The sequence below is a fragment of the Oncorhynchus clarkii genome, chromosome 2 (genome assembly GCF_045791955.1).
Source record: "Oncorhynchus clarkii lewisi isolate Uvic-CL-2024 chromosome 2, UVic_Ocla_1.0, whole genome shotgun sequence".
NCBI lineage: Eukaryota > Metazoa > Chordata > Actinopteri > Salmoniformes > Salmonidae > Oncorhynchus > Oncorhynchus clarkii.
Genome location: NC_092148.1, coordinates 50,848,402 through 50,871,789, shown reverse-complemented (window position 1 = coordinate 50,871,789; position 23,388 = coordinate 50,848,402). Strand labels below are relative to the sequence as shown.

The 23,388-nt window shown below is 43.2% G+C and overlaps 1 protein-coding gene across 2 annotated transcripts in view; it reads right to left on the bottom strand.

Annotated features, from left to right (window-relative positions):
- LOC139369398 (ATP-binding cassette sub-family C member 8-like) overlaps positions 1-23,388 on the bottom strand; it is a 142,514-nt gene that overhangs the window by 104,504 nt on the left and 14,622 nt on the right. For both annotated transcript variants that reach the window (XM_071108684.1, XM_071108678.1), the window contains exons 2-5: positions 20,096-20,258; positions 12,679-12,820; positions 11,702-11,823; positions 5,121-5,287 (exon numbers count right to left, since the gene is read on the bottom strand). In XM_071108684.1, coding sequence (XP_070964785.1) covers positions 5,121-5,287; positions 11,702-11,823; positions 12,679-12,820; positions 20,096-20,258 — 594 coding nt within the window. The remainder of the gene's footprint in view (positions 1-5,120; positions 5,288-11,701; positions 11,824-12,678; positions 12,821-20,095; positions 20,259-23,388) is intronic.

The following is a 23,388-nucleotide window of genomic DNA, read 5'->3' as shown; positions in this document are numbered from 1 at the left end:
GAAATAATTCCCAAGACGTCTTCCAGTATGATACAGAGTGTTTTCTTGTCTTCTCACAGTTACCAAGATAGTCAAGCTTGCATGCACTACACAGTTGAAGTCGGAAGTTTACATACACTTATGTTGGAGTCATTAAAACTCATTTTTTCAACCACTCCACAAATTTCTTGTTAATAAACTACAGTTTTGGGAAGTCATTTAGGACATCTACTTTGTGCATGACACAAGTAATTTTTCCAAAAATTGTTTACAGACAGATTATTTCACTTATAATTCACTATCACAATTCCAGTGGGTCAGAAGTTTACATACACTAAGTTGACTGTGCCTTTAAACAGCTTGGAAAATTCCAGAAAATGATGTCATGGCTTTAGAAGCTTCTGATTGACATAATTTGAGTCAATTGGAGGTGTACCTGTGGATGTATTTCAAGGCCTACCTTCAAACTCAGTGCCTCTTTGCTTGACATCATGGGAAAATCTACAGAAATCAGCCAAGACCTCAGAAAAGAAATAGTAGACCTCCGCAAGTCTGGTTCATCCTTGGGACCAATTTCCAAACGCCTGAAAGTACCACGTTCATCTGTACAAACAATATTACACAAGTATAAACACCATGGGACCACGCAGCTGTCATACCGCTCAGGAAGGAGACGCGTTCTGTCTCCTAGAGATGAACATACTTTTGTGGGAAAAGTGCAAATCAATCCCAGAACAACAACAAAGGACCTTGTGAAGATGCTGGAGGAAAAGGGTACAAAAGTATCTATATCCACAGTATAACGAGTCCTATATCGACATAACCTGAAAGGCCACTTAGCAAGGAAGAAGCCACTGCTCCAAACTGCCATAAAAAAGCCAGACTCCGGTTTGCAACTGCACATAGGGACAAAGATCATAATTTGTGGAGAAATGTCCACTGGTCTGATGAAACAAAAATAGAACTGTTTGGCCATAATGACCATCGTTATGTTTGGAAGAAAAGGGTGAGGCTTGCAAGCCGAAGAACAGCATCCCAACCGTGAAGCACGGGGTGGCATCATCATGTTGTGGGGGTGCTTTGCTGCAGGAGAGACTGGTGCACTTCACAAAATAGATGGCATCATAAGGCAGGAAAATTATGTGGATATATTGAAGCAACATCTCAAGACATCAGTTAAAGTTAAAGTTAAAGCTTGGTCGCAAATGGGTCTTCCAAATGGACAATGACCCCAAGCATACTTTCAAAGTTGTGGCAAAATTTCTTAAGGTCAACAAAGTCAAGGTATTGGAGTGGCCATCACAAAGCCCTGACCTGGGCCAAAATTCACCCAACTTATTGTGGGAAGCTGGTGGAAGGCTCCCCGAAATGTTTGACCCAAGTTAAACAATTTAAAGGCAATGCTACCAAATACGAATTGAGTGTATGTAAACTTCTGACCCATTCGGGATGTTATGAAAGAAATCAAATCTGAAATAAATAATTATCTCTACTATTATTCTGATATTTCACATTCTTAAACTAAAGTGGTGATCCTAACTGACTTAAGACTGGGAATTTGTCCTAGGATTAAATGTCAGGAATTGTGAAAAACTGAGTTTAAATGTATTTGGCTAAGGTGTATGTAAACTTCCGACTTCAACTGTATATACACAAATGTATGTGGAAACCCCTTCAAATTAGTGGAGTTGGCTACTTCAGCCACACCCGTTGCTGGCAGGAGTATAAAATCGAGCACAGTAGAATGGCATTACTGAAGACCTCAGTGACTTTCAACGTGGGACCATCATAGGATGCTACCTTTCAAACAAGTCAATTCGGCAAATTTCTACCCTGCTAGAGCTGCCCCGGTCAACTGTAAATGCTGGTATTGTGAAGTAGGGGGGCTGTGCTTTGGCAAAGTGGGTCAGGTTATAACCTTAATGTTTGGCCCTGTCCGGGGGTATCATCGGATGGGGCCACAGTGTCTCCTGACCCCTCCTGTCTCAGCCTCCAGTATTTATGCTGCAGTAGTTTGTGTCGGGGGGCTAGGGTCAGTTTGTTATATCTGGAGTACTTCTCCTGTCTTATCTGGTGTCCTGTATGAATTTAAGTATGCTCTCTCTAATTCTCTCTCTCTTTCTTTCTCTCTCTCGGAGGACCTGAGCCCTAGGACCATGCCTCAGGACTACCTGGTATGATGACTCCTTGCTGTCCCCAGTCCACCTGGCCGTGCTGCTGCTCCAGTTTCAACTGTTCTGCCTGTAATTATTATTATTTGACCATGCTGGTAATTTATGAACATTTGAACATCTTGGCCATGTTCTGTTATAATCTCCACCCGGCACAGGCAGAAGAGGACTGGCCACCCCTCATAGCCTGGTTCCTCTCTAGGTTTCTTCCTAGGTTTTGGCCTTTCAAGGGAGTTTTCCCTAGCCACCGTGCTTCTACACCTGCATTGCTTGCTGTTTGGGGTTTTAGGCTGGGTTTCTGTACAGCACTTTGAGATATCAACTGATGTACGAAGGGCTATATAAATACATTTGATTTGATATTGTGAAGTTGAAATGTCTAGGAGCAACAACGGCTCAGCCGCGAAGTGGTAGGACACACAAGCTCACAGTTGCAACACACAAACTACCGAGTTCCAAACTGCCTCTGGAAGCAACGTCAGCACAATAACTATTCGTCGGGAGCTTCATGAAATGGGTTTCCATGACCAAGCAGCTGCACACTAGCCTAAGTTCAGCATGCGCAATGTCAAGCTTCGGCTGGAGTGATGTAAAGCTTGCCACCATTGGACTCTGGAGCAGTAGAAACGCGTTCTCTGGGGGGATGAATCATGCTTTACCATATACCAGTCGACGGACAAATCTGGGTTTGGCGGATGCCAGTAGAACCCTACCTGCCCCAATGTATAGTGCCAACTGTAAAGTTTGGTGGAGGAGGAATAATGGTCTGGGGCTGTTTTTCATGGTTTGGGCTAGGCCCCTTTGTTCCAGTGAAGGCAATTCTTAACTCTACAGCATACAATGACTTTCTAGATAATTCTGTGCTTCCAACTTTGTAGCAACAGTTTGGGGAAGGCCCTTTCCTGTTTCAACATGACAATGCCCCCGTGGACAAAGCAAGGTCCATACAGAAAGGGTTTGTTGAGGTTGGTGTGGAAGAACTTGACTGGCCTGCACAGAGCCCTGACCTCAACCCCATCTAACACCTTTCGAAATGAATTGGAACTCCGACTGCGAGCCAGGCCAAATCGCCCAACATCAGTGCGCGACCTCACTAACGCTCTTGTGGCTGAACGGAAGCAAGTGCTCACAGCAGTGTTCCAACATCTAGTGGAAAGCCTTCCCAGAAGAGTGGAGGCTGTTATAGCAGTAAAGGTTGGAACCAACCCCATTTTAATGCCCATGATTTTGGAATGAGATGTTCGACGACCGGGTGTCCACATACTTTTTGGGTCATGTAGTGTATATGTTTAGAGTTAGTCAGTGTACATTGGGACTCAGAGGACTCTTCCCCCAACAGATGTGTCTTTCCTGACTGCAGATGTTACCAAAGCAACATACAACACTCTCTCTATATACACAGTCCTTTATCAAAACAGGAATGTATGTATAAACTACTCTGTGTTTGATGGCTCTGGTAGAAGCCCGAGGCATCATGAAGGCATTGAAAAAATTGCCCATTAGTGATCATGAATATAAACTGTAATTAGAATAAGTGCTGAGATTAGTCCAGTGGTGGTCAGTGCCGTTTATGATGAGGGAGGACAATTTTTTTCCCCTCCACGAGCATGGCCTTATTCTATTACAGCATGTTGGATGACTGTCATTCATATTCCATTCATTCGGTTCAATAACACAAAGGTTTAGGCTATTAGAGGATACAAAAAATGTCCCTACACCCTAGCCTCCGAATGAAAGTTTACAATCTAGGTGCACACAGCAATGTAGTATTCATTCTAGCCTCTATGCACTCTCTTCTCAGCTTTTCCATTCGTTCGTGGACTTCAATGAACAACACATCAGCTGTATGTGACCAGGCAAAAAAAGCCTTTCCAAGCAAAACCATATCATAACCGCTACACACAGTCTACATCGTTGTCCCCATATTAGCTAAAGTAACATTCTAGTCAATATAGCTAATAGAACTAATGAGTTGGTAAACCCGCTACAATAAGTAACGTTACACTGTAGAGTGCTGTTGAGGCTACTGTAGACCTTCATTGCAAAATAGTGTGTATTAAATATGTGTATAAATATATTTTAGTCTAGTTTTTCAATGTTTTATTTTAAGAAATTGACTGAGAAGAATGGTCCTCCCCTTTCTTACTCTTGAAGAGCCTCCGCTGGATTAGTCCCCATCTTAACCAATACAAACCATTGAAGAATGCCAATGATTGCCAAGTGCCCAAGAGCCTGATTGCTCTCAAACCCAAGATGGGATGCTAAAGAGGAACAAATGGACCAGGTGGGATAGTGCCAAGAGGAGAGGCGACTGCTGTGAATGGGAAGATCCTGACTGACGCCTCACAACATGAACACGAATCCACCTGCATGCGCACACACTCGCGTGAATACCATTCTCACGTCGAGTATATGTCGTTGTCCTCCAACACGCGCACACAAATAGAGCTTGAAATCCTGATCACCATAATACTGTAGCAAGACATCCTCCATTCTTTTCAGAAGAAAATCTCCAGACAGAACTCCCACTGATTAAAATGATGAATCATTCAAACATTCTGGCAAACAAGTCCATCATAAACATCCTATTATAATTAGGGACAAGTAGTGGGTGTCATACAGGGGCGTCATGCAGAAATCTGGAGGTGACACGTGCCCTGGTGCCCCCTTTGGGCATGACGCCTCTGATTGTACGACTCACAACAACCTAGCACATTCTGCCTTCGATCTACTTCAGAAACAGGCATGGCAGCACGATTTAACATCCGATATAAAGGGGCATACAAAAATGCTTGACCGAAAGAGGGGAGAGCTGATTGAAGCAGAGGAAAAGACAGGATAGAGACGTCCAGACATACTGAGGAAAACAGATGCCCGTACACACAAAACACACTAGGATGACACACACACACACACACACAAATACATGCACACGCACACCATCCCCCACTCACACACACTGCTGCTCACCCTGCCCAGTATGACGTTGATTTCCACAGCCAGTAGTAGTCCGTAGAGCAGGGCCAGGAGTCCTGTGATGCCGTAGCGGAGCTGTCTCAGGCCGATGCCGTGCTCCGTGTACTTGGCAAACTTGATGGTTTTCATCAGAAAGGCCAAGACCCAGTAGAACAGTAGGGCTTTAGAGAGGATCAGAGAGAAACATTTGAATACCTCAGGACTCATAAAGGGAATCGTCAGTCATCTCGAGTCAACTCCCGACGAATGCAATTGTGTTAGGAAAGTCCTATACATTCCCAACAGATTATGCAGATATCCAGTAAGTAAAAGGAATGTTGTTTCTGGTGAACTGTACACACTGCATAAGGAGTGAACTGTATATCTACAAAGTGAATATCATACCTATTATTTAGAATCCATATCATATACATTTTCTAATTCATTTCCCCCCCATCTTTCCTCTGCTTGTGTCAGTTTTGTTTACATTTTGTGTCATGGCACTTCTGACAGAACTGCTCGTGTTTAAAACTCAAGTGACAATAGGGAATGAACAGCTGTACTGGAACTGTCAGAATGACTGCGCCTACCTGCTGGAAAGACAACCCACTCACGGATGCCATCCATTATAAATCCCCAAGACACATCCGAAACGACGTGACCGATGTAATTTTTCACACTTTTTTTAGATGTTTTATAGGAGAGAAACCATGGTAACAGAGTCTCTTATGAGTATGCTGAACATTCTGGGATTTGGGGTCTTTTTCCTCCCCCGTGAAGTCCGCAGATGTTCATAACAGAAACGTGGCCTGCATCTCAAACACTAACTCATGTTCTCTCCCCTCCCCCTCCACCCGCTCCCTCCCTCCTTGCTCTCTTCTCCTCCCTTTCTTTCTTCCTTCCTCCCTTCCTTCTCTCTCGCCTCAACTTTCCAGTTGTTTAGTGATGTATGTCCATGGTTGTTAAGCTCAATATCCATAGAAACAGAGTGAAAAGAAGGGACTCAGTATTGAAAACGGTGGTCGATTCAGATCCTGTTGTAGCAGGTTGCTATGGTGAGTCACAGTCAACGAATCAACAATATAAGTCCTTTCTATAGGGGGGGTGCAGCAATATTAGGAAGGTGTTCTTAATGTTTCGTACACTCAGTGTAAGTCCTTTCAGTGTGTTTGTTGTGGCTGTTTTGAAGGTCAATGACTTACAGTATTTGTCAGGCCTGCAGTTGTACTGTAAATCTCTAATGGAAGGCAGAGTCAATAAGAAGCCTATGGAAAAGGTGATCGATGGAAGGATGGTTGTGAAGGAAAGTGAAGAGTGAGTACTACTGATTAGAGATGTGGGTTTGATTCCCACAAAGGCCTTATTCACTGAACATTTAAAAAGATCCCGTAAGAAGAGAGAATGGATAACGGCGTTTGACATATGGCCATACTAGCATATCCCTTCTATGTTCTCCATGTCTATGGCTATCCATCCCTCTAGCCCCAGCTGTAATCAGAGATTAAAGTCTGTCCGAGAAATACCGCCTGTGGGGTCACTCCCTCGACTAACACCGATTGGCAACGCATCGAGGTTGAGGCTCAAGCACTGATGTGAACGAGGGAACTGGAGGAAGAGTGAACGAACATGGGCAGAACGCGGATGAGTTAATGACGCAGGAGGAGGAGAAGAGAAGTATGTGATCAGACGAAGAGGAGGAACATGGCAACTGAGGGGATGATGAAAGAAGTCAACATTGACGATGAGAGAACCGTGAAACGACAAAGACCACCTAGTGAGCACAAGACATTGAAAATACATCATTTCAACCAAAAAAATACGTATTCTTTTCAATGTCTTCTGCTCATAGGGCAATGGACTGAGCTGGGACATGGCATTTATTGATAGGATTTTATAGATCCTCTATAAAGAATATTGGCTATCAAATTATAACAACCAGAAGACATTAGTGTTGATGCTTGATGATGTCTCGATGATGCAACAAAAATATTTATTTGGTAATTACCACACAGGAAAGTGTTACCGAGTGTTGATATTTCAGTGTAACATTGTTGTTAAAGAACCCAAGTGTTGGTCTTAACCAGAGTTAAACCATATCTATGATTTTGCATGTACATTGATTGAATCATGAATCATATCCTACTCAAATATAAATATCATTTTTCTAAACTAATCCAATCTGCTATTTGGACTTTCTACACCGGTTTCTGAAATGGTTGGTTCCTTGTCTCATATCTTTGTCTCCCCATCCCAGCAGTCAGCCTGAATTCAGGTTGCGGGTGAATAAACATTTAAAATGTTGAATATCCCCACTCTGGCTGGATTCCAATAGGAATTACACCTCACTTCGCAAGCCATCATACTGTGAATATCCCCACTCTGGCTGGATTCCAATAGGAATTATACATCACTTTGCAAGCCATCATAATGCGACTTGCAGGCCTGAAAACCATGAGATTCAGGCCACTGCATTAGGGTAAAACTAGGCCCTCAAAATAAGGCTTTATTAACTACTTGTATTGTGTTGAAGAATTACATTTTTATGATAAAGTATTCACTTAGAATCTCACTTAATGAAAGCCACAGTGGACAAAAAAGTATTACTGCAAAAACCATGTCTCTGTGACCTCGCTACCATCTAGAAGGCGGAGACGGTACAGATGCATCAATGCTGGGACCGAGAGACTGAGAAACAAACTTTACCTTGCACCTTAGAGACCGCTGCCCTTATGTCCAGAACATAGTCAATAAACACTGTAATGGTGCTTACATACTGTATTACCCACTTTATATGTATATACTGTATTCTAGTCTTGGTTTATCCTACATACTGTAACTACCGCTATACACACACCTTTTCTTTTCACATGCTGTCCATACTGTCTATACACAACATTCACATACGTATATACAGTGGGGCAAAAAAGTATTTATTTTAATACTTATTTTCCACCATAATTTGCATATAAATTCATAAAAAAATCCTACAATGTGATTTTCTGGATTTTTTTTCTCATTTTGTCTGTCATAGTTGAAGTGTACCTATGATGAAAATTACAGGCCTCTCTCATTTTTTTAAGTGGGAGAACTTGCACAATTGGTGGCTGACTAAATACTTTTTTTTGCCCCACTGTATACTGGATTCTTGACAAAATCACTCTAATATACACTATATATACAAAATATGTGGACACCCCTTCAAATTAGTGGATTTGGCTATGTCAGCCAAACCTGTTGCTAACAGGTGTATAAAATTGAGCATGCAGCCATGCAATCTCCATAGACAAATATTGGCAGTAAAATGGCCTTACTGAAGAGCTCAGTGACTTTCAACTGCATGCCACCTTTCCAACAACTCAGTTCGTCAAATTTCTGCCCTATTAGAGCTGCCCCGGTCAATTGTAAGTACTGTTATTGTGAAGTGGAAATGTCTAGGAGCAACAACGGCTTAACCGCAAAGTGGTAGGCCACACAAGCTCACAGAACAGGACCGCCGAGTGCTGAAGCGTGCAGCGTGTAAGAAACATCTGTCCTCGGTTGCAACACTCCAAATGCCTCTGGAAGCAACGTCAGCACAATAACTGTTCGCCGGGAGCTTCATAAAATGGGTTTCCATGGCCGAGCAGCAGCACACAAGCTTAAGATCACCATGCGCAATGCCAGGCGTCGGCTGGAATGGTGTAAAGCTCGCCGCCGATGGACTCTGAAGCAGTGGAAACACGTTCTCTGGAGTGACGCTTCAACATCTGGCAGACCGACGGACGAATCTGGGTTTGGCGGATGCCAGGAGGACTCTACCTGCCCCAATGTATAGTCCCAACTGTAAAGTTAGGAATAATGGTCTGGGGCTGTTTTTCATGGTTTGGCCTTCATGGAAGGGAAATGTTAACAGCATACAATGACATTCTAGACGATTCTGTGCTCCCAACTATGTGGCAACAGTTTGGGGGAAGGCCCTTTCCTGTTTCAGCCTGACAATTCCCCCGTGCACAAAGCAAGGTCCATACAGAAATGGTTTGTCGAGATTGATTTGGAAGAACTTGACTGGCCTGCACAGATCCCTGATCTCAACTCCATCGGACACCTTTTTGATGAATTGGAGCGCTGACTGCGAGCCAGGCCTAATCGCCCAACATCAGTGCCCGACCTCACTAATGCTTATATGGCTGAATGGAAGCGATTCCCTGCAGCAATTTTCCAAGATCTAGTGGAAAGCCTTCCCAGAAGAGCGGAGGCTGTTATAGCAGCAAAGGGGGGACCATTTTGGATTTTGGAATAAGATTATCAACAAGCAGGTGTCCACATACTTTTGGTCATCAGTGTATGTTGATGTTGGGGTGGTGCATAAGAAGTTGATATAATTGTAAAATTTCCCTTTAAGGGTTTCCAAAAAAAACACCCATAAATCTAGTTGTTTCAACTAATTATTATTAATTAACTTCTTCCACAGCCTTTTTAACCATTTACTTTTCGGTCCAATTGTTACAACAACAACAAAAATAATCCTAAATAATAATTTATAGTGTGAGACAAGTTGAGCAAACATTGTTTTCAATTGACTGAGTTTTTGCCAAAGTTCTCTCAAGTTTGGGCCAACTAAAAGTTCAGGTAACACTGGGACCAAGACATTTTATAAACAAAAAAAAGGCTGTGGAACCAGTTACTTAATAATATTTAGTCGAAACAACTAGATTTTCTTCACAATGTTGTGCGTATGACTTTGTCGGTGGTGGGAATGGCTGGTCTCATCTTTCAACGTCAATTTGCCAGACGGTTTTGATATCCGTTCATCATGATCTATTACACCTCAAAGCGCAACAAGCTGCTTAATGTGAACCTTTTCACTCGTGAGTTCCAAATATCTCTAACCGCCAACCCTGCGCCAGTTGTTTCATGCGCACGATGTCAGAATGTTCTCACTGTTGCGGATCATTTATGTTTGAGGCTTTACGGAGCTGGACAAGCACTTCCCTAGAGTTTCCCAAGGTCATGTATGAAGACATTGCTCATCTCTAGTCAGAACAGGCCTTGCACAAATGTTTTCCCTCTGCACATTTTGTGGCTGAAATGCTGGCCCTCCACTTCATCTCGGGCCTAACAATACCTGTACCAATATATCGTCCAAACACCGGCTTCTTGGGCATTATCACTTAATTAGAATTTTCAAATGTCATGCTTTTTGAGCACATAAAAAGGGAAGTAAGGTATTCGAATATTGAAGCAGAACCAGAAGCCTGCATTTTTATGTTAAACTCATAGATTTTGGTGGGTAGTCCCTAAATACGTGTTTACAGTGTATAGATGCTGGATCAGTGTATAACCCTGGAGAATTTGCTGTGCAGAATCTCATCAGTACCATGTCATGAAAGCATCCTTTTTTACAATCTTAATATTCTCAGCTGACATTTGTATCACTACTTAAAATGTAATTAAGTAGTGCCTTAAGTAGTTCACTTCATTTTTATTTTAAAAAAAGTTGTACTGAAAAAAATGCAAGATTATAGTCACATAATGTCCCCATTCGCTTCCAGTAAAGAGACACAACAACTTAATTTTGAGTTATGGCCGAACTACACCTATTTTAACCTCCCCATGAGGAAAACATATTTTGATTAGTGAACCAAGGTCGATATTGAATTTAACTCGCTCACCTCACTTTAATTAAAAAATATATATATGTTCAACATTAAATGGAATTTTATGGCCTTATTTAATCTAACTGATTTATGAGGATAACTACAGTACAAAGTATATATTTTTTTTAACTAACCCCTTTCAACCTAATATCGGTATGGAATACACAAGACTAGAATCATTACACAAAGCAGATCTCTGACTCCTGCTTGATGGACACACATTGAATATTATATTACTTGGGTTTCTGCCTCGAACTGCAGTAGAATTGATATCCATCCAATCAGAATAACACAATTACACTTTAATGATAATTGCCTACAACCTTTACAGTCCTCAAACTCAACTCTGACCCTGGAAGCCAGCTCCACTGCATTTTGAAACGTGTTCCCCTGTAATCAGGGACTGATTTAGACCTGGGACACCAGGTGTGTGCAATTAATTAAGGTAAGGTAGAACAGAAAGCCAGCAGGCTCCGGACCTCGTAGGGTAAGAGTTGAGTACCCCTGCTCTAGAGCAAAAAGCCATCTCATCTGAATATAAATGAACCATGCATCTGGGTTTAACATTACATTATTAATGCCTGTGGTTTAGACAAAACCGCAATGCTGTACAAAAGACTTCCTTACATTTGAATTGTATTGATTTGGGCTTAGAAGACCCTAGGGGCCAGCAAGCCTGCAAGTGAGTCATGGTTATCCACCATTCAGTAAAGCCTAGCAAGAGGTTGCTCTCACGCGTAACAGTAATTGGGGACATCTTCTACAGCCAGAGGCATCTTTGCGCTACAGGGAGACAGACTTCAGCAGTTGAAGTTTGGAGGCTTGGATGTTTAACACATGTTTAAGTGGGGTGGGCATTCTGGCATAATTTGCACGGTACGGACGCGCACACACAAACACAGAGTATGAATACACACACACTCTGTTAAAGTGCTTGGAAAACTATGAAGGAGCCTTTACCTAGCAGTAGCTTGGGGAAGTTGGAGGTCTCGATGTTGTGGTAGTAGATGATGGAGGTGATCCCCGCCATGAAGGCCAGGCCTGCAGGCATGTACAGGTGCAGGTGGAGGGACTGGGTGAACCTGGGAGAACACACACAGGACAGAAGGGGTTTAATGCACACACAGATGCACACAAACACACACACATCCCAATTGGATAAGTTAAAATCATTCTATACACACACTCAATGCCGTATAAAAGCTGCAAGCAGACATTGTGCTATTGTGAATGGTATTCTAGGGCGAAAGTGCAGGAGGAGAGCTCTTCCAATCAATTCACAAACGCATAGAAGAAGCTCTCAGCGCCGACAGGCAATCCTACATTAATCATGTGTAGGGGACTATAGGGGACACGCGTGGGCAATCAACGTGAGAGGAGGAGAACATACAAGGACAGAAGAGAAAGCGAAGAGGTGAAAGCCAGAGAGAGAGAGAAAGAGAGAGAGAGACAGAGCGAGCGAAAGACAGAGCGAGAGAAAGAGTGAATGAGAGAGAGAGAGAGAGAGACAGAGGCAAGGGAATGCAAAGGCTCCGATTGATTTCCTGCAATTATTTAACCTATGACCTACATTTGTGAATCACACACTATTGGATTGTGGAGTGAGAAGAGGGGGAGACTGATAAGTTGAAGACTAAATGGAGAAAGTTGACAGTGCTGCCATAAAAGTAGGCAAGGCTAGAAGTGCAGAGGAGGAAGAGGACCTAGTGACCTAGGTGGGGGGAGCGGGGACAGTTATGAAAAGAGTACAGTCTACAGCAGAAGCAGTCATTGAGAGAAGCAGAGGAGTTGAGAAGTCTGATGACACTGCTAGCTTTGCTAAAGATCCACTCGTGTTCAATGTTATGGAGGTGTACGGTCGTTGCATTGTACTGGGGAGTCGGTGATGTCAAACATGGGGCGTGATTCCAGCGGAAGAGCAGGGGGAACGGACTCACCCATCGGAGACGACGCCCTCTGCGATCTCACAGACCAGGATGAAGAGGAGGACGAAGGTGAGGAGCCAGCGCAGGTTGTGACCAGGGAAGTGCAGCCAGGTGCTGTGGTGGATGTGCACCTTGGAGCTCTGGCTGCCCCAGCCTTTCAGAACACAGCAAACACAACAATGACACAGGAAACAGGATATTAGCTTCAGAGAACAGCGTGACATTTATCTGATCTGTTGGGCCGGTGAGAGTCAATTCCCAACTAAGCATCCGCAATAATGTTCTACATTTTACTTGTCTATGGCCGGGATTGAATCCGATCAAGCTCTTTCAGCTATGCACATCCTAAAGGTCAATGTTTTATAGTTCGCATAGACCTCATTCATGGTAAACACTACAACATGTTGGCTCAATCAAAATGTTCATTTAATTGGCAAGCGTGCGATAAGGTGGATCTACCGCTGATCCGATGAAATACCGGCCTAAAAGAAGACATCACAGGAGGCTGGTGGCCTTAATTGGGGAGGACGGGCTCGTGGTAATGGCTGGAGCGGAATGGTGTCAAACACATCAGATCCACGGGTTCCACGTGTCTGATGCCACTCCTTTCCAGACATTATTATGAGCCGTCCTCCCCTCAGCAGCCTCCACTGGAAGACAATTCAGACTATTGATTCCCGTAGAGACTATGGAGGGGACACACAAAGTCCACTTCGGGTGTATTACAATTCATGACCTTGGCTTAACAGCGGATAGGATCAATTCTACTGACTCCCCGGTATAACCTTGAAAAACGGTGAGCCTAACAAGAAAGTTGTCCCTGCGAGTCACAGGAGTAGGACTCGATTAAAAGGTCATCAAAGGGGAGTCAGTGGCGAGTCTGTCAAGGTCCTCACTGTGAGGTGGGTCACCCCCCAGGGGCCTGCAGCAAGGCGTGTCTAGATAGAGAGAGAGCAAAGCTACTGTACCCTGCCTGAGACCGCCATTCCAGTTAGCTCTGAAAAGCTATAATGAAGTAGATTTACTCACACACCTTACGCGCTGCTAGGTGCACGGAGAAAAATGCAGCTTGATAAAAAGAAACTCCAGCACATTGGTGATCTAGATGTTTCCGACATTTAATGGATCTTATTTACCAATGTTTCGGTCAAACAACCTGCTTCGGGAAGGCATCTAGACCACCGGTGTTGTTGGAGTATGTATTTTTATTACAGTGAGCTACTAAAACCTAACACCTCTCTCAACTGGCTACAGTGGTGTTGAGCCAGGCAGTACCCGCCGGTCAGTTACTTCTGCGTTTAAAAAGGAGCGTAACAGCTTACTTCACTGTACCCCTGGGTTATTAAACACAACGCCTGGTCCTAACTGACCAAATGCTTATATCCTTAAACTGACATAACAATCTAATTGCTATGGGGTTCCTTAGCAATGCATCCAACTGCTGCTCCCGACAACACCTCCCTACTAATTACATTATAATATCTGTTGGGGAGGTTAAGTTAATCAGTCAGCACTGCTGGCATGCATGTGCGCGCGCACACACACACACACACACATTAGTATTCTGTGTGTGTAACTGAAGCTCTGCAAACATTACGCCGCCCATGGCTAAGCGGGAGATTCATCTCTCAGGGTCACTAGGCACCTTCCCTCTGACCTTCTCATCCAATTGGTTTTGAGGAGGTGAGAGGGTGCAAAGGGATCAAGGAAATGCAATTGAGATTCTCCCACAGGCTCAAGATGACAGGGAGGATGAATGAGTGAGAGGGAGAGAGAGGAAGAGGATTTTCTCTTTTAGTCGTCCTTTGGAGCTAATCTTCCAAGAGTCCTTAAACATTCAAATACAATTTCTAATACGATCCCATTTTCACATAATAACACTGTAACAAACAGTTACTTAATACACAGACATACTGGCCAGATAAATACTCTTAACAGTCTGAAATTATAGATTGGTTCCTTCATCTGCCATAGTCCTGCACAAACTTCCAATGTATTATATTTAAATGGTTCTAAAGTACTGTTTGAATTGATATATTGAAATATTTCTGGTTAGCTCAGATAAATTATTCAATTTCTTTATTGCTCTAAGTCTAAATGTTATTTTGCCTATTTCTCTTTTCTGTCTGGATAACACATGGTGGACAATCTATTCCTAGTATTCACTGAATGTCTGTCTCTTACCAACTGAATACTGCTGTGAATAGAGTTTGGCCATTCTAAATGGTGTACAGTATATTGTGATATAAAATAAGCATGTTTTTTTTCAATTATCTTGTTGAGCATACCTAAAACAGAATAACCATATCTCCACCTTAAAACAATCCCTGCTGCTTTGTTCTGTGCAATCTGCAGCCTCCTAATTTAACATGCTGATGCATTTCCCCAGACCACCGAACAGTAGTTCACCTGACTCTCAATTCATGTTTGGGTTGTTTGCTTAAGAATCTTCCCTGGTAAATATTTAGCTATCCTTCCGATCATGCCATGCCATTTACATAGATGATTTATTTGAGACGACCATGATAAGCAGGTGTCTAGCAGCACTTCTAGTAGTGTGGTTTCTGCCACTTCCTCAATTTGTACTCCCCCCATACTTAATTGTATCCCATGCTGTGTTGGCCTTTTCCTGGTGGAACAGACCAACATAACCTTGGTTTTCTTGGTGTTCGAAACAAGTTGGTTCAGACAAATCCACTCCTTGATATTTCCCAGATCTACTTGTAGAGCATACTGTACCTATTGAAACGATTGTCTTGCTGTATAAAACTGTAGTATCATCCGCAAATATAGTAGCTTGAGTTTCAGATGAGGGCTAATGAAAGCCGTTGGTATATATTAAGTAAAGAAGTGGCCCAAGGCAGCTGCTCTGCGGTATTCCACAGTTTAACGCATGAAGGGAAGAAAACGACCCATTGATATAGGTACACTGTTTCCTGTCAGTTAGATATGACTGTATCCAATTCAATGCTGCCTCCTTCAAAAAAAGATTTAATGATACACTAAATCAAATGCTGCGCTGAAATCTAAAAATAGTACACCCACAACTACTATCAATAGCATTGAGCCACTGGTCAGTCATGTCAACCAATGCAGTGGTAGTGGAATGCTTTTTGCGATAAGCATGCTGATTGGCTGTGATAAGATCATTATTTTCCATACACTCCCATATTTGTCTACTCATAATACCCTCCAATATCTTACTGAGGGAAGGGAGTAAACTGATTGGTCGACTATTGGCAGGAGTAATGGGTTCTTTGCGGTCTTGGATTAGACACAGTTTAGCATGCTTCCATACATTTGCAAATGTCCCCTTTTCCAGTGACCAACTAAATACAGTGCCTTGCGAAAGTATTCGGCCCCCTTGAACTTTGCGACCTTTTGCCACATTTCAGGCTTCAAACATAAAGATATAAAACTGTATTTTTTTGTGAAGAATCAACAACAAGTGGGACACAATCATGAAGTGGAACAACATTTATTGGATATTTCAAACTTTTTTAACAAATCAAAAACTGAAAAATTGGGCGTGCAAAATTATTCAGCCCCCTTAAGTTAATACTTTGTAGCGCCACCTTTTGCTGCGATTACAGCTGTAAGTCACTTGGGGTATGTCTCTATCAGTTTTGCACATCGAGAGACTGAATTTTTTTCCCATTCCTCCTTGCAAAACAGCTCGAGCTCAGTGAGGTTGGATGGAGAGCATTTGTGAACAGCAGTTTTCAGTTCTTTCCACAGATTCTCGATTGGATTCAGGTCTGGACTTTGACTTGGCCATTCTAACACCTGGATATGTTTATTTTTGAACCATTCCATTGTAGATTTTGCTTTATGTTTTGGATCATTGTCTTGTTGGAAGACAAATCTCCGTCCCAGTCTCAGGTCTTTTGCAGACTCCATCAGGTTTTCTTCCAGAATGGTCCTGTATTTGGCTCCATCCATCTTCCCATCAATTTTAACCATCTTCCCTGTCCCTGCTGAAGAAAATCAGGCCCAAACCATGATGCTGCCACCACCATGTTTGACAGTGGGGATGGTGTGGTCAGCTGTGTTGCTTTTACGCCAAACATAACGTTTTGCATTGTTGCCAAAAAGTTCAATTTTGGTTTCATCTGACCAGAGCACCTTCTTCCACATGTTTGGTGTGTCTCCCAGGTGGCTTGTGGCAAACTTTAAACAACACTTTATGGATATCTTTAAGAAATGGCTTTCTTCTTGTCACTCTTCCATAAAGGCCAGATTTGTGCAATATACGACTGATTGTTGTCCTATGGACAGAGTCTCCCACCTCAGCTGTAGATCTCTGCAGTTCATCCAGAGTGATCATGGGCCTCTTGGCTGCGTCTCTGATCAGTCTTCTCCTTGTATGAGCTGAAAGTTTAGAGGGACGGCCAGGTCTTGGTAGATTTGCGGTGGTCTGATACTCCTTCCATTTCAATATTATCGCTTGCACAGTGCTCCTTGGGATGTTTAAAGCTTGGGAAATCTTTTTGTATCCAAATCCGGCTTTAAACTTCTTCACAACAGTATCTCGGACCTGCCTGGTGTGTTCCTTGTTCTTCATGATGCTCTCTGCGCTTTTAACGGACCTCTGAGACTATCACAGTGCAGGTGCATTTATACGGAGACTTGATTACACACAGGTGGATTGTATTTATCATCATTAGTCATTTAGGTCAACATTGGATCATTCAGAGATCCTCACTGAACTTCTGGAGAGAGTTTGCTGCACTGAAAATAAAGGGGCTGAATAATTTTGCACGCCCAATTTTTCAGTTTTTGATTTGTTAAAAAAGTTTGAAATATCCAATAAATGTCGTTCCACTTCATGATTGTGTCCCACTTGTTGTTGATTCTTCACAAAAAAATACAGTTTTATATCTTTATGTTTGAAGCCTGAAATGTGGCAAAAGGTCGCAAAGTTCAAGGGGGCCGAATACTTTCGCAAGGCACTGTATATGATTCTGAATGTACAGTGCTACACCCGCACCATTCCTATTCCTGTCTCTTCTCAGTAGACTATATCCATGAATGTTCATTTGCCCATCATTTACAGATGCATCAAAATGTGTTTCGGTCAAAGCTAAAATATGAATATTATATATGTTGACCATGTTAAAAACCTGAAGTTTTTTGTTAGGAAGGCTACTTACATTAACCTGAGCTATATGCAACCCTTTCATTGTCAAGTGAAGATCAGTAGAGCATGTATTTCTTACAGATTTGAACATTGGATTAAAATAGCCATGGAGTTACTCTAGAGTCCTGATACAGTTGTCCGTTGATATAAAGTTTATCCGTCACCGTGGAGACTCGTTGATTCGGGCAACGCTTTTCCTTCGTGATGGGATATAGTTTATTTTCTCCTTTCATTTGTCTCCGTGGGGAAGTGATCACTCATTCCAAAATCTCGCCATTTACTTTTGCTTAAAATGTTCAAAACATGCAATAATAGCCTGTGGCCTATTCCCAGAGGTCTTGCCCATTCTATGGACTCTGGAGAAAGAGACATTGTGCACGACATCAGTGGGCAGTTTCAGTTGAGTTGACGTAAAGTCTCGGGCAGTGTCCTCACAGCCTCCGCTGTTGTCATTCTCCGGTATCCCTGAAAAGATTAGATTGTCCCGCATTGATCGACGTTGTACATCAAGCAAGGTTTACTTGAAGTTGTTTGTTCTCCCTTTGCACCACCTCCACCTTGCCAGGAATAGAGTCTACAGTACCTTTCAGTGCCGTGTTTTCTTTCCTTACGTCATCAATCTGACGTTGGCTGAATTCCAGACTGGCACATAATGCATTGATGTCTTCTTGTAGTATAACCAATATATCAAGTTTGGCAAGCGTTTCATTGATGGATTTCAAAAACCTGATGGTTTTGATGGATTTCCATAAATCTCTACCCCTTCTCCACGCGCGCCCTCTTGCTTGGAGTTGGTTTGATACCGCTTGGCCAACTTGGTTTTCGTTTGTTTCATTGATTGGGTTGGTTGTCCTTAACAACGCTCGAATCCTCCGAAACCAGCGACATGTTTCCTTGAGTATCTCTCATTAATCACTTTGGGGCGGCGGGGTAGCCTAGTGGTTAGAGCGTTGGACTAGTAACCGAAAGGTTGCAAGTTCAAATCCCTGAGCTGACAAGGTACAAATCTGTCGTTCTGCCCCTGAACAGGCAGGTAACCCAGTGTTCCTAGGCCGTCATTGAAAATAAGAATTGGTTCTTAACTGACTTGCCTAGTTAAATAAAGGAAAAAATTAATGAATCGTTCAAGCTTTTTCTCAGCTCCCCCTCCTATTTATACCCATCTTTCTCTCTCTCTCGATTTGTACTCGCTCCATCTTTTATCTTCCTTCTAGCTAATGGGTTTATCCCAGTCCTTAGTAGTGTCGGGGTAAATCTGGCATGGCACCCTATTATCTTTAGAATGCACATATTTTTTCCCAGAGCCACTGTAAAGGGAATAGGGTTGAATTTCAGATGTAATGTAGCCTCTCTCTAACAGTGTCGCAGGGACGTAGAGACTTGGTCAGTCACACACTGATGACACATGGCCAAGCACGTAAGAGTCACTTCACCAGCAGTCACAGGGACACAAAATGGGTCTAGGAATGATAACAGCTGAAGAAAGTCACAGCACATTACAAAACGGGGACGGGGACACAGTGAACTTGTCACACATTGATGACGCAGAGGTGGCCAGCCGGTCACACGGTGATGATGATACCAGTGGAATTGGAGGGGGTAGCCAGGTGGAACAGACTGGCAGGCGAGCAGGGTTGTGCAACCCGACCCTACAGTAGATTCTGGTTCCAGCTCCTGCTCGCGAGGTCTAAATTCCAGCAGAAAGGTCACATTTGTTTGTCAAAAATAAAAATGCTTCCCACAACGAGGGGTTTCTTGGAATATGTCCCAACCAGCCTCCCACCCCCACCATGCTTCACCTAGGGTCATGTTCCCATTAGAATGTTAATGGTTTGATCATAGGGGACACACTGTTAGTTGATGATGGCGCTTGCAAAGCCAGGATTATAGGTTCAAATCCCGGGGCCACCAATACGGCAAATGTATGCACACATGACTGTTGGTCACTTTGGATAAAAAGCTTCTGCTAAATGGCATTTATTATAAACTGTACTGTGGACTATATATTCCTATGCAAAATGAATTAATGCATAGTTAGTTAAACAAAACAAAATAACTACAGCTCGGTACACTCCCTCTAGCATATGCTGACACCATCACTGATTACCAGCGATTACAGATCATTTCATTGCAACATAAAGCACCCAGTAACGGAGTGAATGGCTCAGTAATGAGCTACCATAGGACAGTTATGCTTGAGCGCGCGTGTGCGTGCGTCCGTCCGTCAACATATTTTCCCGCTCTTGTGGTTGTGAGGCCGTGTGGCTCTCACCTCGTGGTAACACTCACCGATGAAGAGGATGGGGAAGGTGATGAAGAGCAGGAAGATGTGCGGCACCACGTTGAGCGCGTCCAGGAAGCAGCCGTTGTTGAGGACGCCGCTGTCCACGTTGTACGCCAACGAGTTGTTCTCGTTCCCACAGAACGCCAAGGACATGTTGGAACCGGGGCTCTACGGGGGGGAAACTCACCACAGGAAAGGAGGAGGAAAAAAGGGGAAAAAGAGGAGGAGGAGGACAACAAGAAAAAAGGAGAGAGAATCTCTCAGAGCATGTTGTTTCTTTTGTAGGACACTGATGTATTTCCAGCGGCAGGTCTCGATGAGTTTGAACGTGACCTCCGCTCTCGTAGTTCCTCTCTTTCACATCCTGGCTCCCAATACCAGATCCAGAGAAAAAGAAGAGAGAGGGAGAAGAAAGGAGAGAGAGGAGGAGGGTAATTACAGTCCAGTTAAAGGGAAAAAGCTGCACTCTTCGCGTTCCTGAGAAGCAGCATTGCCAGCGGAAAGCTCGCTGGTAACAAATTCCTGCATCCTGTTCCCCTGCGGTCTCCAAAACACATCCTTGATACCCACGTCTGATTGCCAGGCCAGCTTTGTCTGTTCGCTCTCACGTGCAAAACGCTGCACAGCTCCTCTGGAACACACACCACAAAGACACAAAACACACACCGGCGCCTCACACACACACACACACACGCACGCACGCACGAGAGCGGAGTCCTCCTGCGGTGCACCTGCTATTCCTATCTCTGTAAATGAGATTTCAGAGTCGACCTTGTAAGACGACAACTGAGGGTGAATGTGAGACAGTTTGTTCGTACAGAAGAGACGACATGCTAGAGGTGGCACGGAGAAAGGGAGTGAGAGAGAGCAAGAGATAATGGGAAGGAGAGAGAGCGAGAGAGAGAGAGAGAGAGAAAGGTGAGGGGTGAACAAGACAGAGGAAAGAGAGAGGGGGTAATCAAAGAAGAGGAGGGGTGAACATGAATGAAATAGACAGAGACAGAGACAGAGACACAGACAGACAGACAGACAGGTACCAATGCTGACATCCCAGAGGAGAGTTAGGCTACGTGAGAGGCATCTGGAAGCATGCAAAATCCCAAACCCAATTATTTCCAGGAATTATGTAGCAACCAAAAAAGTGTTATACAAATTAAAATATATTTTATATTTGAGATTCTTCAAAGTAGCCACCCTTTGCCTTGATGACAACTTTGCCTTGTTAAAAGTTAATTGGAGATTTTTGGTTCCAACCGCCGTGTCTTTGTGAGACGCAGAGTAGGTGAACAGATGATCTACACATTTGTGGTTTCCACCGTGAAGCACGGAGGAGGAGGTGTGATGGTGCTTTGCTGGTGACACTCAATTATTTATTTAGAATTCAAGGCATACTTAACTAGCATGGCTACCACAGCATTCTGCCGTGATACGCCATTCCATCTGGTTTGCGCTTAGTGGGACTATCATTTGTCTTTCAACATGACAATGATCAACACACCTCCAGGCTGTGTAAGGGCTATTTGACCAAGAAGGAGAGTGATAGAGTGCTGTATCAGATGACCTGGCCTCCACAATCCCCCGACCTCAACCCAATTGAGATGGTTTGGGATGAGTTGGACCTCAGAGTGAAGGAAAAGAAGCCAACAAGACTGTTGGAAAAGTATTCCTCATGAAGCTGGTTGAGAGAATGCCAAGAGTGTGCAAAGCTGTCATCAAGGCAAAGTGTGGCTACTTTGAAGAATCTAAAATATATTTTGATTTGTTGAACACTTTTTTGCTTACTACATTATTCCATATGTGTTGTTTCATAGTTTTGACGTCGTCGCTATTATTCTACAATGTAGAAAATAGTAAAAATAAAGAAAAACCCTGGAATGAGTAGGTGTCCAAACTTTTGACTGGCACTGTATATACTGCTGTAACGAGTACGCTAGGAGTCGGGAGTGAATTTAATAATAAATGAAACATGGAACAAAACAAGAAACACGAGTAGCGTACAGACATATAACACAGGAACAGAATCAATATCGCCTGGGGAAAGAACCGACAGATATACTGTAGGGGAGGTAATCAGGAAGGTGATGAAGCGCAGGTGCGCGTAACGATGGCGGCAGGTGTGCGTAATAATGAACCAAACTGGCGACAAACGAGCGCCAGAGAGGGGGAGCGGGAGTAGACGTGACAACTGTCTAAAACACAGGAACATAAAATATGAATGGCATCCTAAAAAAAAGACTACTACTTATGCTGTTTTATTGTCAGGATTATACTCTATGGATCCCAATGACATTCTGCTCATTCACGCAGGTCATCAACCCAAGGTACAGAATGCACAGAGTAAATTCACACTTTTTTTATAATTGATGTGTAGATCAAATACAGTCATCTGGGCGATGCCCAGCTCAGCTGTCAGGGGTGAGAGGTGACAACTGGGCCACGTTCAGTTGCAAAATGTTCCAAATAGAAATACCATGAATAGAGCCGACGTGATTCCTCATTCTACATGTCAGAGAGGCATGTTGGTTCCACATAGCATATTTCTAGCTGAATGATCAAAAACAGCGCGCTCTACTGAACGCACCTCTGATGCTAGAGGGAGGTGCAGGGAGGGAGGGGAACAGAATGAAGATGCACGGCTGGTCGTCGAGACACGATACCTGATACCTCCCTCGACACCCACGCCGTGTTCAGCAGGATGCAACTTTTTGGAACATGGAGATAGAAATATGCTATGTAGAACAAAACGTGCCTTTCTGACGTAGAAGGAATCACGTCAGCTCTATTCATGGAATTTCTATCTGCAACGTTCTAGAACATTTTGGAACTGAACGTGGCCCCGGGGGAATGCAACATCTGTAACTCTGTACCCTCACTTCCTATCCTGCACCAAAATACCTCCCCACGTGGGAACGAAGAAGTTGGCATGAGGGAGATATCCAGTAGCTTCCACAAACATCTCTAGGAAGAACTTTTAAATACATATACACTAAATGTAGATATTTTCTAGCTTTTCTATATACATTATATTGACATGTGCAACAGACATGTTGAATTTGAGTGTTTTCTTTCGTCTCTCTGGAGTGTCACGTGGCCAGGGTTTTGCACTTTTCTGACTTTTCTATTCGTTACGTAGCAACAGGCAAGCTCAATCAAGCACTGATAAAGTATTTGAAAGATTTTTTCAAGAGCATTTAAACCTAGGTCTGATGTGCAACAATCAACAATCTCCAACCTACTTGTGTTTATTTTTTTTTTTTAATTGCTCCTCTGTATTCACGTGTGTGGCCAGCTTTAGCTG